The sequence below is a fragment of the Parasteatoda tepidariorum genome, chromosome 10 (genome assembly GCF_982258835.1).
Source record: "Parasteatoda tepidariorum strain Cologne lab strain chromosome 10, Ptep-v5.0, whole genome shotgun sequence".
Classification (NCBI taxonomy): Eukaryota; Metazoa; Arthropoda; class Arachnida; order Araneae; family Theridiidae; genus Parasteatoda; species Parasteatoda tepidariorum.
The window spans coordinates 69,604,451-69,623,398 of record NC_141764.1 but is presented as its reverse complement, the minus strand read 5'-3'; the positions used below and the strand labels follow the sequence as shown (position 1 = coordinate 69,623,398).

At 27.6% G+C, this 18,948-nt stretch overlaps 1 protein-coding gene across 6 annotated transcripts in view; it reads left to right on the top strand.

Moving 5' to 3' along the window:
* The window catches only part of LOC107443495 (myocyte-specific enhancer factor 2C), a 75,909-nt gene that overhangs the window by 47,538 nt on the left and 9,423 nt on the right, over positions 1-18,948 (top strand). For 4 of the 6 annotated variants that reach the window (XM_016057381.5, XM_016057377.5, XM_071184069.2 and 1 more), the window contains 2 exons: positions 13,590-13,754; positions 18,741-18,944. In XM_016057381.5, coding sequence (XP_015912867.1) covers positions 13,701-13,754; positions 18,741-18,944 — 258 coding nt within the window. In that variant the 5' untranslated portion in view covers positions 13,590-13,700. Of the gene's footprint in view, positions 1-10,103; positions 10,288-13,589; positions 13,755-18,740; positions 18,945-18,948 lie in introns of those variants that run through there. The other 2 variants (XM_071184070.2, XM_016057380.4) reach the window with 1 other exon arrangement.

Below are 18,948 nucleotides of genomic sequence, written 5' to 3'. Positions count from 1 at the left end.
AAGCATGTGAAAGTGTGACCGAAGTAATTAATTATCTATTTTTCGTAATGGTTAGTTTAAGTCTTAAACTTTAAGATTTAGATTTGTACCCATCAAATTCGAAAAAGTAGTTGCGTCAGAACCGTGTTTTTTTTTTATTTATTTTTTAATCTAAACTAACATTAAAAGTAATTGCCAGGAATCACACTACACTACTTCCTTTTCTACTACTTTCTTTCTTTCTTTTTTGTATCGCACTACTCACTACACTACTTTCTTTTTTAAAAAAAGTATCACGCTACACTACAAACCACGAAAAAAAATTAACAACTACAGTAGTTTCTCTACTTGAAGTGCGCTACTTCCGACCACTGGTCGTATACAAAGTGACATGCCTGCACCTTGAAGATTCATAAACTCACGACTAGTTTTAAAATTCCTCTCTTACACTTCACTCCAAGGTTAAATAAAAAATTGTGCATTGATTTTCGTGGACTTCATAATTAAAAGCAATATAGAAAGTCTTTTCATTGAGGAATTGGAGTAACAACATGTTAAGTGATTTGTATGGGGGAAGTCACTTAACAATTTCTTCTACTGAGAATCGCTAAATGAAAAGAACATGTTAAACGAAATCTACATTTGATAAATAAAAATCGTATGGGATAAAGATAATTCCGTGGTCAATAAATTCACCTTTCAAATATACCTTCTGGTGGGGAATTTTATTTGTCGGATTTTTGAGTGAAACTTACTTCGCACGGCTACTTATTACTTAGTAATTAATACCCTTGATCTATCCGTTACCTCGGATATTTTATGCCAGTGCTGTGATCCTGAGAACTGGATTCCTAGGTTTTCTATTGTCATAAGTGCTCCATTTTGGAAGCCACTCTGATCGAGCGAGATTACACGTATTTATGTATGTTTTTCTTCTTCTATTGTTGCTAGAATAGAAGAAGGAAAACATGCCCGTAGAACCCTCCTCCTGATCTTCCCTAGAATTCTTCCTTCCTTCCTAGGAATTCTTGGAAGGAAGGAGCCTTCCCTAGAATTCTCCTCCATCTTGCTCTTCTCTTTGCGATTGTTCTGTTGGTAATTCTTAGGATTTTAAAATCCTCTTTCACAAGCCGTCTGATCTTTCGCATACCTCTCACTCTCGTTCACATTGGTTTGTAATTGAAGATCTTAAATGTCAAGGAAGAAGGATCCATTCGGCAGATGTGACCAGAAAGCTTTGAGCTACTTATTTTGTTGATACCAGCTTCCTTGAATAGCATATATCGATCAAAATTATGCCGTCTCCGTAAGTCATCCACATTTATAGCACCGAAGATTTTTCTCAAGGCTTTTCTCTTAAAAAACAGCAAAAAGGTCTGCTTGTGATTTAAAGACCATACTTCGGGTCATTAAGTTAAGACAGGTCTAATGATTGTTTTGTATAGCATTATTTTTCTTCGTCTTTTAATTAATTTTGACTTTAGAAATGTTCTTAAGCCATGAAGTTATCGATTAGAGCCTGCGTCTCTTTTTTTTTTCTGTGCTTATGTCGTGTGATTTTATGAAAGTTCATTAATTTCCTAGTAATTGTCATAAATATTCTTAAGCTCTATTTTGTAAGCCACACTGACCGAGCGAAATTACCCGCAATTATGATTCGATGTAAGTTCGATCAATTCCTCGGTAATGTAACTTTTGAACTCTTCAATTAAGGTTATTATATATTTGTCAATATTAAGACCGGAAGTGATAGTGATAACCCACATCAGATAGAAATTTCAGTTCTCGACTGTAAATAATTATGTATACCACCCACAATAGCTTTCTGTCTGCTCAAGTTGTATGAGTCTCTGTCGAGACCTGACCACACCTAGCTTACCATTGTGTTGCCAAATTTTATTCGAAATCGCGTGTATTCATAGTGCAGTAGACACTCGATTAACTGTGATGGTCGAGAAATGCTTCATCCCGGATAAGCAAGTATCCCAGATAATCCATTTTATACAAATTTTGATGAAAAAAAATTATAGAATTATTGTACAATAAAATATCGCGCTAGTTAAATTAATTCAAAATAAAAATAATTAAAAAACATTTTAATATTTAGATTCACAATTCGTACTGTTAAAAAAAACAACAGAGGTGTAGTTTGCCTCATTGTTTTGTGAAGAATGAATTGATTGAAGTTCGTTTTAGTTAATTATTTACTTTTCTTGGAATTTTACTGCGTAGATTTCTCAACATAATTTTTTTTGGGGCCGTCCTGTGTAATCCCGCATTACGGATAATCCGATCCCGGTAAATCGAGAGTCTACTGTATTAAACAAATACAAACATAATAATCTCTTAACTGTAAAAAGTTAAATTATCACTTATCTCTTGATCAGAGCCGTCGTAAGGGTGAGCGGGTTATTAGCCTAGAACTCCGCATTCTAGAATTTTTAATGTCCCCGCACCTGTGGTACTGGAGAAAAAAAAATTAACTTCATAGAATTCTATTTTTTAAATTTTTTTGCATTGTAAATGCCAAAACTGTGTTTTCTATTTTATCATGTCGATGAAATAAGAAAAAAGTTTCCCCATTTTCAAGGACTCTGCAAAATAAAATAAAATAAATAAAATATCGTATGCATCAAAATTATAAAAAATAAAATTTATTTGAACAATAAAGTGGGATTCATAAATTCTTCTACTAAACGTTACTAATAATGTTTTGTGTTTAAAATATAAAAATTAAACAATAGTAGAAAATTGAAATAAAAAAATGTTCCCTTTCAGGAATGAAATTCGAGTAATATAATTTTTTTTATAAAACTGCAAACGATTATTTCCCTAATAAAAAATATAAGATTTTATTTCATGCATATTTTTCTTAAAATGTGGCAGGAGCCTTGTTATAAGCGTTATCAAATGAGTTAACTTCAATAAATTTCCGTAATCCTGTTTCAAAGTCAATATCACCCAAGGTCCAAATGTCACAGAGCGCATATCTCACCGAACAAAAAGTATGCGTCTCAATCCTTTGGAAAAAAAATTGTGGGGTATTAAAACCCCGTGCGTGACTTATCAAGATGCGTGATTCACGTGGACGAAGTAAAAAAAGGGTGCACATTTATTTGCGCGCATGTGCACTTTCGGTGGTCGAAAAATCTCAGAAGGCGATCTTGCTATTTTTTCCTTTCTCTCCCGCCAATATTGGGTTGATATTGGATCTTCCTTTTGGAAGTCGTCATCATCGTCTCTCAGTGACGCAATCGCCCTCCTCTTCGCTTCTGCCGCTACATTTGCGGTTTAAGGGCGGTAGCTGATTGGTGGACAGGCGCGCCATCACTGTTTCCTCGTTTCTAGGAAGGATCGTTAGATTTGGCGCTCTATCGCCAATAGGTGCAGAGGGATATTGGCCTTGAAATACTACTGTGATGAGTTCTTCAGCGTGTGGAAGGGTGGACTTGTTTATAAATCGTATGTTCGGAAAATGAGATTTGTTGGCACATCAATTGTTTGTTAATCATGAGCTGGAAGTGACGATGCTTCTAGATATTTTGCGCGAATCCTTTTTAAGTAGAAAATTCCATTTTCTTTAAAGATAATTTTTAATGGAACCATTTTTTTATTTTTTTATAAATTTATTTTCGTTGCATAAAATTAAAAAATCATGTAATGATACAAATTAAATCTGTGAAAATGTTTTGATTTTTGATTTGCACAACAATTGTATTTAAGTGAAATTGGTTGATCTGTGCAAACGAGATACATATACATATCCTTACGATACATATACGATACATATCCTTACAGCTTAGCATTAAAATTTAGAGGGGACTGGCTCACATTAGAAAAAAAAATTGCAATGGCTCGATGCTTATTAAGTCTCATTAAATCGGTAGCGCGCATTTTTTAAAAGATATATCATTTAAACGTAGCCCCTTCAAACTTGGAGTGGGGTTACTTCGGGCGTTTTAGTAACCCTAGATTATCAAATATCAGAAAACAGATGAAGAAGAAAAAAAGTGATTTGCTCATATTTTACTTTCGCAAAATTTAGTATGCTAGTGCAACTGTCCAATCGTCTGGAAACATTAATTATTGTTTATCAATATTGAAATTTATTTATTCATTTTTACGTCTAATGATATTATTTGGAAAGAAAGTTTAGTTTCAGGTGCAGTTTTTGTCTTGTCTATTGAAAAGCTCTCAATAAATGTTAGTTTTATTCTATAATTTTTTTTAAAGGTAAAATTTATTATTTTAAGGATTTAAACAAAATGTTTTGGTTCTTTTTTTATACTTACAAAATACATAAAAAAAACTACACTGATAGGTAATTATTTCAAATAAATGTTAGGGATTTTTGAGAACACTTTTTAACATTAAACATTTGAAACATTTAAACAAATAATTCCAAGAAATTGAAGCAGTAACATATTACTTGATTAAAATACTTCATTCCCTACAAAAATATACGAGAAAACATAAATGAACATTCACCTCTGGCAAGTTGTGAAAATGGGCGCCTATGTTTTTCAGCGCTTCAAACTTTTCGATTGTTATTTCCATTTTGCACATTTTTAAAGAGAATGAAGTTTTTTAATTAATTAATTTGTAACATTTATTAGAATTATTGCTTTTGATAATATAGTAATTAACCACACTTTATCTAAGATGACAATTTTACATCTAAGTGCCCCTCAATATTGTTTTAAAGTGGGTATATTTTATTTTATAACCGTCGTTAAACTGCCGATCCAATTTCGGGTTTACGTCTACCGATATTCAACTTCGTTGCCTTGTAATTTTGAATCTTATCTAGAATACAAGGGAACTTTTGGATTAAGTATTGGGAGAAATTCTGACTTTTTGAAGGAACTGACCTGAATTCGGGTTACATGGAGAGGAAAACCACGAAAACATCCCACGGTTAGCCTGAAGGCAAGGGGACATTAACCCATGATTCGTCTACCACTGAGGATATTTTACGTCAGCACTGTGATCGGTGCGAGCCGGGTGCGGAATTCGCATCAACCAGCCATCGCTGGGATTCGAATTCGGTTCACCTCATTGGAAGGCTAACACTCTATCCCCTGAGCCGCAAGTAGGTACATTATAAGTTTCTGAAATTTCCGCTAAATTATTGCACGATACACAGAAACCACTAATTACAGAGCCTTGTTGTTATTTGCTACAAATGCCTTAGTTAACATTTTGAAAATGTGGCTTGTCATTTTATTGCCTCATACCTTTGAAATGATTAAATGATTCTTAAACACACTTTTTTGCAATTAAAAAAAAATACTCATCTATACAGACAATAATATGTGAATAAAATTATTTCTGAAAGTTGCTGAAGAAGTTAAAATCTTCTAAAAGGGAGAAAAACAATTTTTTAAGAAAAATAAAATAATTCAACAAGCTTCTATTATATCGATCGATTCTTTTTCCATTCAACACTATGACGTCACGTGAATCGTTCTTGTAGAACTGAATTTTGTCCACGAGTTGCAGACGATTAAGTAAAAACCTTCCATTTAATAAACTCAGACGAGAACGTTAATATGAAGTTTCGTAAATGCGACGTTCATTTGCTCATGCAAAAGCAGTTTCATACGTAAGAAGGTTGCTTAGGTAACGGCTGTCAGGGGTGTTCAGGAAAGTGGGTTTTGCCCTTCCCCCCTTTCATGATCTCTCGTCTGTTTATCCCTTGACGATGGGCATCACTGGAGAAAGAGAGATCTCGTTTATGTGTAGTGACGTTACGGCCTTGACCCCCTTTAGGTAGCAGCTCCCCCTGGTCACTATGCTTGCTGGGAAGAGACTTTTACAGAGACCAAAAGTTTTAATTTTTTACAGCCAAGAAAAGTTTTGATTGCCTTTGTTGGTTTGTTTATCTGAATTTGATTGGCTGTATTTTGTGGGTACATAAAGTTCACGAATAACCCCTTCAAAAATTCAAAATGAAGCAATGTCTTAGAAATCAATTTAATTTAGTCTTAAATTAGGAAAAGGAAAATAGATTCAGAACGATTCGCGGATTAGAAAAGTGATAAATTTTCTATTTTTATTTTATTTTTGTTTTATTTATAGGAATTTCTTAAATTTAGGTATTTGTTCTTTTAAGAGATGATTAGAGTGAGATGTGTTTATCTTAGCTTTCAGCAAAAGTTTTCTTGCGAAAGCTAAAATTAAAAAAACGTTATTTTAAAATTACAAATAAATAAATAAAAATAAAAATTTGGGAAATTAAAAATTTTAATTAAGATTTGAGGATTATAAATGATTTTATTATTTTTTTTTTTAAAACGAAGTTTATTTCTATTTTATAAAAAATAGCCAGTACGTTTTGCTAACGCTTTCAAGATATACTTCACAATCATAAAGGCATGTTAAACCAGAATTTTTTAAACTTTTTCACTTCGCGAACCCTTTTTCCGGAAAAAATTTACGCAACTCATGTTCATAGGAAATGCATTGCAGTTTTTTTATGACTTTATTTCGATTCGCAATATCAAAAAAGTGTACTATCAGCTTGGATTACTTTTCCCAGTTTAAAATTTCTACTAAAATATTCATGTAGGTTCAAAGCGTCAAATATGAGACACTCTTTTTAAAATGAGGATTAGAGCATATCATTCATTATAATTGTGATTATAATTATATTTTAGGTTCATGTCATCAGTTTAAATTTAGAGTAATCGTTCAAAATTTCAAAACTCAAATGTACCGTAGAATTATCTCCAAAAAATTAAAATGTGTTAACATATCTGGAAAATCTAGAAAAGGTATCCCATTATGGCATATTACCAAGATAGTACCGGCATATATTAAATACTTTTACTCCAAATGCTATAAATATTTGACTGGTTATTTATCGGCAATTTTATGACAACATTACCCGTAAATCATAACAAGTGTTTACTCGCAATTGAGACTAAAAACAATACATTTCGTTTTAGAATTTAAAAACTCGATAAAGGAAATTCTTTCAAGCACCATCTTGCATTACAGTCAATTGACCGTTTCTGTTTTCTCACCATCGTTCTCGCACAACTTTCATGCGTGTTTTAGATTGTTTTTGGTTGAGTTCACCATCTCCATCTGGTACAGTAGGGGTGTCGCATATTGGGTACCTTTCTTTTACTTTTCTGTTGTTGGAAAAAGCTTGCCCACCAGATGTTTTCATCTGAGATGTTTCGTCTTTCTTCTTTCTAGCTCTTTAGTGTTTAAGTTTACCTTTTCAGTGTCCCCTTTAGTGTTTAAGTTTACCTTTTTAGTGTCCTCTTTAGTGTTTATGACTACCTTTTTAGTGTCATCTTTAGTGTTTATGTTTACCTTTATAGTGTCTTAAGTGTTTATATTTACCTTTTTAGTGTCTTCTTTAGTGTTTATGTTTACCTTTTTAGTGTCCCCTTTCAGACAATATTTTTTTTTTTTTTTTTTTTTTTTTTTTGCAAAAAGTCTTTTTTGTTTCCCAGGGGTAAAATAAGGCAAAAATAAACTTATGAATAGTGGAAAAAAATATTTATTAGTGTTTTTATAAATATATTAGGTACTTGTTAATTCTCAGATTCTCTTTATAAAACTTTAATTGATAATTATCTGCAAAAATAAAGAATGGGTAAGATAACCATAAAATTAACGTTTCTCAAAAACTGAATTAGCGATTTAATATAGATTTGATTGGAATAAAAATACTAACTTCTTCGCATTTTCCAAACCCTTATTAAACTGTTATTATTTTCTATTTTGACACGTTTCATTGTTACTTTAAATTGCTTTTAATTTTCATTGTTGCACTCTTTCAACTGAAAAAGTTCAAAAGCGCCTTCATCTCGATCGACAAATCATTGTTCGTTAACCTTGTTCCTTCTTCATTTAATGCGTTCTTCGAATTCATTTCATTCGAAAAGTTACTTGTTATTACGTTAGATCTGTTTGTTATTTCTATTTGACATAAATTTCCGACGTTAAATGATTCACAAACTTCGTTATTTACGGTTTAATTGTTCTTTCAGAATTGACGATGCTTTGTTGATTTCATTGCTAATAAGTGTTGGATAATAATGTGTGTAAATAAGCTACTTTAGATTTCAAAGGTTTTGTAAAACAAGTGAATCATGAATTACTTTTTCGAACCATTTATTTGTCAATTATGGCTTTCATAATCCTGCAATTTGTTTTGCCCTCACAAAGGTATCAAATATTATAAGTCATGCAACTTTTATGAATGTTGAAAGCTGCAGTATTTATTTAATACGTCAATGCTTGAATTTTCCTAACACAGTGAGGTTTTATTTGTTCAGTTTAAAGAGTTGAGCGCTATACTGTAGATGCATTAAAGTATTGGAAAAATTATATATATATATATATATATATATATATATATATATATATATATATATATATATATATATATATATATATATATATATATATATGACATTGGTTTTTTGGTGCAAATTAGGAAAAGTTTATAGTCGAAGGTTGAATTAACCTGTTTTTAATTACGTTTTAAAAAGTGATTTAAATAAAGTGTTATTATAAACATTTTATTTAAACACCCTGTTTAAATCAGAAATGATTTTTTGAAGAAAAAGAAAATATATCCTTTAAAATATTTTTTTTTCTTCCCGTTAACATTTTTATCTACTTAATTTCGGTATCTGAGGTAGATAATATCTAAGGTGATTATATATGAATAGTTACTCTTCTTTTATGTATTACACACAAATTTTAAATTAATCTAATAAAATTTAAATAATTTGATGGATAGATAATAGTACTAAAGAATATTATAGCTGTCTTTTTTATATAAATATTGTTGAAACTAGGAAATATGTTATAGATATTTAATCATGCTTTATCAATAGTTATGGCCTTTCTACAACTATTTAACTAGAATTTAATTATAATTTAACGTGCATTTAAAATTTCATAGCAATTGGCATTAAATTAATATAGTATAATTAGCATAATCGCCACCATAATAATCTTATTTGTGCGAATTGGTATATTTGTTCTTGTATAGTTAAATAAAAGATAAAATTAAAAAGGAATTTACAGCAGGAACAAACAGTGAAAAAGAATTTAAAAATTTGATAACCTGAGGCTTATGTATTCTAAGGTTTATAATCTTTGACTCAATATTTGACTACATTCTGAATAAGGTTAAAAAAAAAACATTACATTTTAAACTTTATTAAGCATTCCTTTTCTTTACATGGAAAAGGAATTTCTTATAAAGTTAAACTTAGGTTTATTAAAAATTGCTTCAATTTTAGAAATTTCGTTAATTTATTCATAATTTCATTTCAATAAGATTTCGTTAAGATTTAAAAATCATAGCTCTCGAAGATTTTTGTTCACTTTTACAAATTAATATTTAATGACAAAGCTAATTTCAAATGTTGTTTTTCTAACAGAATTTTTTTTTGTTTCTTTTTATTAATAAACAATAAATAAGAAAAAGTAAATGAATTATATAGACGAACTTAATAAACAAATAATTAAAAGAATGAATTATTTAAGTAAATAAATTATTTAAATAAATAAATTATTAAACAATTAAATAAATAAATAATTTAACAAATTAATAAATAAATAATTAATTAAGTAAGTAAATAATATAAAGAAAAATGAAATTATAAACAAAATTATAAATCAGTTCTATATACCCCCGAGTAGACAATGCAAAAGCCGAGTCTAAAACTTATTTCTTACTAAATTTGATATTGTGACGATATTTTTAGGCAGTGTTATAATATCTGACTTATTTTATTTATTGTTATGAGTATAATTATTCTTTCGAATATTTAATGTGATTAAAGTATTAAAACAACTTTTAAGTTTCGAAGAATAAAATTGAAATAAAAATTATGTGCATAAAGTTTAAATTTATAACAATCATTAAGTTTAATTTTAGTTTTTATATTTTATTGACAAAATCAAATTTAAAATCAATAGAAAAGAAGTTTTATAAATCTTAAGCCTTGTTCTTAAACTCTCTAGTTTCAAATTTTTTCCCCTTCAAAATTTTGTTTTTTGCTTTTTTAATTTGAATATAGAAAGCTACAAACTCATTATAATAAGTTGTAGTAAATGGATTAAGGTTTATAAAAGGAAATTTTTAGGCAAATTCTCTCTTTGATGAAATAATCGACATTAAGAAATTCTGTAAAAACACTTTCACTGCCTTGCCAAGTTTGAGTTAAGGTATGGCGCTTTTGCTAATCTCGCCAAGATAGGTGCTGTAACCCTGTAAAGCACATGCCCGATGGAGGAACAGCAGATCTTCTGCCGCCGAAGGGATGTGAGGTACGTTTCTATTTTGGGGCTATGAATTTTCACATGCCCCCATTTTTATACTCTTTCTGTTCTTTCTTTAACTTACCTTTTCCCCCAGCTGATTGGAATGTTAATATCAACGCCCCCTGTTGGGTTTATCTTTCGCCACATGTCGTACGTGTGGTTAATAGTTGTGTCTTATGGATCATTCTCTTCTCCCTGTACTCAGCTACGTTGGGAAATGAACATTACGTGTTGTTTTCTCAAAATGAGATATTGGATAAGAAGAGTTAGAAGTTAGATTCGTGTTCTCGTCTGAAAAATTTTTTTTTGCGAACTTATAATTTATAAAACGATAATTTTTAATTATTAAAATAGTTAATTTTTAAATTCTGATTAAAAGAAGAGATAATAAGTTTAGCTATTAAAAAATAATGTGTTTCGCAAAATGAGATTTTAGATGAGAAAAGTTAAAAGATGGAAGCGTGTTCTCGTTTGAAACAAAAGTAGTTTACAGAATTATAATTTTTAACCCTAAAATGTTTGTTTAGATATTTATCTAAATCATTCATTTTTTTAAAAACATTGATTTTTTTAGAAAAAAAAATATGATTTTGAAGAAAGGAATTAAAAGTAAGCTCTACGTGTTGCTTTCTAAAAAGGAATTATTGAATAAGGAAATAAGCATAAAAATTTGTGGATTTAATTTATAAATTTATAATATATATATATATTATTTATATATATATTTTTTATATATTCTTTATTTTAAATACTTTTTTTACGACGTTAATTTAAAAAAAAAAAAATCAGAATTAAATTTTAGCGACTTATAATAGATCTCTATTAGTGTACGCAACTGGTACACGCGTGCCGCTTTTTAAAAATTTACTAATTATAATAAAAAAAATTTAAGTTGCTCAAATTTCAAAATATTTAGTTTTTTTTATTAGTTTCATATATTTATTTATTTTAAGTTTCATGTATTCAGTTTCATGTATTTTTTCTTCAAAAATATAGTGAGGATAGTTTTAAGGATAGTTTATGTAAGGATAGTTTTAAATGATGATTAACTAATTCACTATGCAATCTGTTATCAAATTAAGTAAAAAAACATTTTAAATGTGCTGGTAAGCTTACCAAAAATGTTTCCAATGTATCAGGTACATCTTATAAGAAAAGTTACTTAACTTAATTGAATCCCATATCTAAAGATCTGGTACACTTTGTTTTGCTAGGAAATATCCATTTTCCTATCCTAATGAAGAAAAGCAATATATATATATATATATATATATATATATATATATATATATATATATATATATATATATATATATATATATATTATTATTATTATTATTATTATTATTATAATAATTTTTTACAACATACTTCTATTAATAAATTAAGTTTTATTAATATGGTGCTACAAAAAAAAAATATGGAATACAATAATAATGCTATGCGAAATATTTCTTGCATTTTATACTTATTTACTTATAAATACTTCTTTTATACTTATAAATACTTATTCGTTTGGGAATTTTTCATTTAATTAAAAGTAGCTACCTGCTTGTGAATTTTTCTTTAAATTGTAGCGTTTGCAGCTACTGTCTGTGATAAAATATATATGATAAGTGCTGATTTGATAGTTGTTTTCCCTGAGTCACTAACTCATGATAAGAAAAGAGATAAGCTCAAAGCCAGTTTTTTTTTTAAATATTGAAATTTATTAATTGACTTTTTCTGTAATATAAATAGCTTATTTTATGTTTTATGTGAAAGTTGTTTTAAAGTATTTAAATAAAAATATATATATGTTGAAACTGTAAAAATTAAAAGCTATAATTTAGTTTGATTGCTTTCTTTATGTTTATCTCCTAAAATATTTTATCATCCAAATTTTATTTTAATTTAAACAGATATTTCTCCCAATCTGTTGAACATTAACATTAATTTTTTTATAATATTGCTTTATAAAAATTTAGATATGAAAATATTTTTAGCTTTAATCTCAAAATAAATTGGTATAAATTATTTTGTAATTCTAAATTGAAATTGACTTCAAATTTCTTTAAAATATATTTTAAATGAAGTACTTACTGAATGGTTGTCAGATTTCGATATTTTTATGCATTATTCTTATTTAACTGTAAATAAATAAATTTCAGAATTATGCCTTACATATTGGGTCTTAAGAAAATTGTAAGTTTTTTCTTCTTTTAAATGATAAATAAAATTTTCTGTAATATATTACAATAATACTACTTAGTAGTATGTAATACTGCTTAGTTATTAATTACATAATATTTTGTTAAAAATTGCACGAATATCTTTTCTGAATAAAGGAAATTTAATTATTTTTAATAATTGATTAAAGATTATTACAGAAAATTTTTTCAATAAAATATAAAAAATATGCAACACGGGAAACAGAAAACTCAAGGGATCAATAATTAATTTATCAAACTCAGAGGAATTGAAAATGTTTTTGCTATATACCCAGAAAATTGAATTTCTTTCATCCTTTCCTCAAAAAATAAATAATTATAATAATAAATTGCAATTTTTACTTCCGTGCTTTCCACAAAAGTTTGAAAGAAAAATTATAGCTTGTTTCAAAGAATGTGTTTTTTTTTTTAAACTACATAACTATTTATTGAAAATTTTTTTTGCTAATGTGTTCAAATAATTACACTAAATTAATAATTTATAAATTAAGGCATTTGTTTAAAATTTATATTATTTATAATTTAAATTAATTATTTAAAAATTTGCAATGCAATTCATTAGTAAAATAAAGATTATGAATTTTACTTTTTAGGGTCTTTAAACAATTTTAAATTATCAAAAATTGACTTCTGTCGTATTTGTTCAAGTTTAAAGATCTGTTCAACAATTCTATAATAATTTTTTTACATTATGTATAATGTTTTGTTTTCGTATAGCGGTAAAAATCTTTATAATGCTTTTAGTAATCATTTTAGTATAATCAAATTAATTTAGTTAATGGACAATTTTTTCTTTTCTAAAATTTAATTTATCAAAAATTGACTTTTGGTGTATATGTTCAAGTTTAAAGATCTGTTCAAAAATTCTATAATAATTTTTATATTATATTATTATATTTTGTTTCCGTATAGCGGGAAAAATCTTTATAATGCTATTAGTAATCAAATTAATTTAGTTAATAGACCATTTTTTTCTTTTCAGGTTCTTGCAATTGTCAAAATTATGAATTTTTTAAATAGTATTGTTGATGTGTAATTTAAAATGAGTATTTGAATTGAATTTCTGTAAAATAATGAAGGCATTTATCTCAATTTTAGGTCTTATGTTTCTGTGAGGTTGCCCCAGACATTTAAGGCTTCTAAATTATTCTTTGTTTGATTTTGTTCTCCGCTTCTGAACTGGAAGGTCCTGCTGTAAAACATATTGCCATGGGGCGCAAGAAGATCCAAATATCACGCATTACTGATGAGAGAAATCGACAGGTTAGTTTCCTATCTTCAATATGCATTAGTGATAATTTTTTTTAAATTTTCTATCTTTTTTTATATCATAGTTATTCAAAATTGTTAATGTACAAGTATGATATATTGTTGATGATAACATAGCTGCCAACTCTACTGTATTTTGCCAGTTTTTCCAGGTCTACTGGTTTAATAAAAATTCTGATGGTTTTTGTACAGCTTAGAAAATTGCTTAAAATTTAGTAAATTTCTTAAAAAAATCTCTATTGAAATAGATTATTGCTTGTATAATTATTTAAATAAGTATTACTAATACATAATGGAATAAGCCTCATTTATTGATATCAATTTAAAACTTGTTTTGTTCTAAAATGTTCTGTTTATTTTTATTAAGAACATCATTTTAAATTAATTAAAAAACTCTTTTAACTATCTTTGATGCCTTTTACTATTCAAAATTATGAGTAAACATAATACATAACATTTTAAGCATATTAACATTTCAATCATAACTGGAAAATATTAAAAGTTTTTCTATTTTAATTACCATAAAAATCCTTAAAATTTCCTATGTGTTTTCCTATGTGTATATTTAGAACATTATGCAACAATTATTATGAAATTTATAATATTTCGTGAAATCTACTGGATTTTTTCCTATCTATGTTGGTAGCTATGTGATAACATAATGATTATATATGAATTAATATTATTATTTTTGATAATAATATTGATATTCTTATTGGTGTTTTATCTTAAAGCTTGTAAACAAATGTAAAAAGTGATTTGCTTTTTTAAAGTTCAGTTTCAGAGGTGCCAACTATTATGATTTATCCATAATTATTATGATTTCATTGTCAAGATTATGGTCTAACATTTGAGTAATAATTTTATAATAATCTTAATCTTCTCAGGGGTGGCAGGATAAAAATTTTCCCACTTATTTTTGCTAATAAGCCATTAAAATTGTAATAGTTTTTATCTCTTAAATAGTGCAGTTTTTAATCAACCACTTTTTATAATGAAAAGTGTAAAAATCATTTTATTAAGCACACGATGATCACAATTCTTTTGGATAAGAAATTCCTGGATCAGTACTATAGTTAAATAATGTGCTGCTTATAATTGTCCCAACAGAGATGGAAAACTAATGAAACTGGAAGGAAGACCAAAACAAAACGTTCTCACTAGATTTCATTACAAGTATTAAATTAATGTAATCTTTGTCTTGTGGCCTTGCTATTGTTGACTTGTTATTGACCTTTGAATTTTGTTTTATATCTCAAACCTTAAAAAAAAATTCTAATAAAATGAGCATTTCACTTCTTATCCCAAGTACATATCATAGTTGAACATGAATTTACAGAACTATTAAAAATACTGATAGTTTTCACTCAACACATTAATATTTGTATTATAATGTATATACAATAAAATACTATTCAATAAAATAGTATACAACAACAACCACTTGTATGTACTTTTTTTTAAAGATTTATAATATATTGAATGAATAATTCTGAGAAATTGAAGTGGTGAGATATTACTTGATTAAAAGCTTCATTCGCTTCAAAAATACATAAAAGTAAACAGCATGTTTCAAGCATTTAAAAAATAGGCAACCATGTTCAAGACTTGCCAGACGTGAATGAGAAGAAACAAAAATGATTTGAAATATAAAACATAAAGCTGCCAAGGGAAAATGGAAAAATAAGAAGGAGAAACAAAACTAGAAAAAAAGCCAAGAGAGAGAGAGAAAACTCACAGTAGCAAATCAAGGTAAAATGCATTTCCACACGCTGGAAGAGGTGGTGAAAAACTAACGTCATTAACCAAAGAACCTGCATTCATATGAATAAAACAAGATTCCAGGACATCGAGATGAGCTGATCTGACTGGGGTGGAAATAATTTTATTGTCAAAATTTATTCCAAGATGGGAGAGAGTGGGTTGCCCATTCTTTGTGATATTCTCATGCATTATTTCTAAGAAGAAGTTTTAAAACTGTTCAAATTCCTACGGTGGAAAATATAAATTTGCGATACATTTATCTTAGTAGTCAGTGATACTGATTTTCAAGAGTTACTTTCTGTTTTAAACTCAGGTAAACTCCAACATTCAATTACTTTTGAGACGGAAATAAATTTGCTTAGTCCTTTTTAGATGATCTTGTTACTAAATACCCTAATAATTTTTTTACACCTCAGTTTATTGTAAACATTTTGCCACCTCTTTGCCCCTTCATGTTAAATCTAATCCCCCTAATTGTCAGAAAATATCAGCATTTCTTACTTTTGTTTTCTGTGCACTTAACCTTAGCTCAGACTCTTCTTTTTTAAACTCTGAACTTAACTTCCTCCACTCGTTTGCTGCTAACAGTGGAATTAACACTTCTATCGTTGATTCAGCTAAATCCAAACGCTTTTCTTCTTCTAAGCCGTACAGAAAATTTTTTTACTTTACCATTTTTTTTCTCCCATTTGTTATAAAATTGCTAATATTCTCTTTTGGTTTGGTTTTAAAGTCATTTTTATATCTCTTAGCAAAATCAAATTTAAGTCTCTTAAAGATTCTATTAGGTTTAATATTCACTGGGGCATTTATCACATTTCTTGTCCTTGTGACCTTGGCTACATTTTACCAACTAGACACTCTTTAAAATTTAGACTAAAGGAATATGACCGATATGTCCGTTGCAAGAAATCATTAATTGCTGCACATTGTTGGAATCTTGGGCATAAATTCAATTTTGACAATGCCAAAATTATATCTACCCTAGTTAGATCAGCTCATCTTGATGCCCTGGAATCTTGTTTTATTCATATGAATGCTGAATCCCTTGTTAAGGGCATTAGTTCCTCATCACTTCTCCATAGCATGTGAAATGCATTTTACCCTGACACTCTCGGCCACTGTGTTTTTTTTTCTTTCTCTCTCTCTCTATGATGATTTTTCTAGTTTTGTTTCTCATCTTTATTTTTCTATTTTCCTTTGCCAACTTTTTGTTTTACATTTCAAATCACTTTTTCTTCTCTTGTTGGGCAAGTCTTGAAAATGAGCATCTTATTTTGAAGCACTTGAAATATGTTGACTATTATTTGCTTTTTATGTTATATTGATCTGTTAATTATTTTCTTTGTGGTCTGTACCCCACGAAGATTTTAATAATGCCCCCGAAAGATTTTTTTGAAACATGACATTATTTTGTTTTAAATGTAGTTATTAAAAAAGATATATTTGTAAGTTAATATTTTTAATTTTCTTAATTGTTAACTCACACGAACTGTTAAATGCTTATAAATTATGGAATGTATATAAATTTTAATTTTATATAATATTGTTTTAATTTATTTATTTAAAATTAATAAGCTAAAAATACAGTATCAATTTTTTATGATGACAAATTTTATTTTTATTTATTTAATGAACTTTTATAGTTAATAAAATCTTATTCGTTTTTTGTAACATACATGCCATTAATTTGTTGTAATTCATTAGATATTAACATTTTAGAGCTTATTGTCGCACATGAATAGTAATTTTTTTATTATGATAGATAATTTTACTTTTTTTTAAAACATGAATTTAAATATTTTCAATGTGTTAGTTAAATGTTAATAATACATACTAATATTACACACCATCAAATCTTACTAATACATTTGTTATTTCCAAAATTGTTTATTGTTGTGACCTTAATTTCAATCTATATTTAAAACTTGAAGTTCGAAAAGAAAAAGATTAAAACATGTGATTGGATATCTTAGATTTATGGATTATGCTTAATGTGCTCCAAATTTTTGACTGTTTTTTAAATATTAAATCTTGTAAAAACAGGATAAGTTGAGGAGAGAGAAAAAGACTTGGATTAAGATCAGATTTCTTTATATTAAGTTTCGAAATTTTTATTTTATTTTCTAGTAGCAGCAGCTATGTTGGTGATTAAATCTACAAAATCTAATGTAATCTGTGGCAGATGGTGTTAGAATTTAAGATTTCGTGTTAAGACTTAGCTATTTTTTAAAGTTCTATTTTGTGGGTTGAATGGTGCTAAGACATCAGTTAATAAATATCATAAGTCAGTATTCTTAATATGTTTTTTGATAACACACTCATGAACGTAGTTTATTAATTACAATAATATTTAAAATAATGCCTGTTTTTTTTTTAAACAAATATAATAAGCTTCGAGGGTCTATTTGTGACAGAGCAGTCTTTCTATAATACTGACTGTTTATACCAAACCTATTAGTTCAATCCATTGTTTTCTAACCAGTTAGATTAGGATATAATATTTTATATCCTTATAGATAGGATATAATATTTTATATCCTTATTCCTTATAGTGGGTTACAACTGTTTTATATGAACCATTTGTGTAGAACAAAGTTTTAAAATGAAGGAAAAAATATTTAAAAAAAAGCTTATACCGTTCTCTACACCTCATATGATCATTTGTTTGAAATTATATATTAATGAGTGTAATGTGTTAAAATTTATTAAATTTTTAATTACTGGGCTTGTTTGAATTGTCAAAGCTTTGTTAAAATTACATTTATCTAATTTTAAATAATTAATGTTTAATGAAAAATAGTAAATTTAAAATGTCAGAATCTGTATGTATAAATGTTGCTCTTGTAAAACCTTTTTATATCTTGTAAAAATAATGAATAATGTAAGTACAAATATACATACACATACAAATTACAATAAACAGATAATTTGAAATAGTCAAGAGTTTTGTACTGTAAGAATAATTGAAATGTTTACTAAAAATAAAGAAAAGAAGTTATATTTACTTTAAAAAATTACCTTTGTTCAATTTGTAAAATAAAATTTTTTGATTTTTTATGATAATTAAAATGCTTATTGCATAACAATTTTATTATGTGCATTATTCAATTAAATGTTTTTCTAGTACAATGTTTATAACTTATTATTTATTGCAGTTAACATATGTGTCTTGATCTTGTTTTTTAAAGTAATGTGTGTTAATTTATTTTCTAGGTCACTTTTACAAAGCGAAAATTCGGACTAATGAAAAAAGCATATGAACTTAGTGTTTTGTGTGATTGTGAAATCGCGCTTATAATTTTTAACAGTACCAATAAACTGTTTCAGTATGCAAGTACTGACATGGACAAAGTACTTTTGAAGTACACAGAATATAATGAGCCTCATGAAAGTAGGACTAATAATGACATAGTAGAGGTAT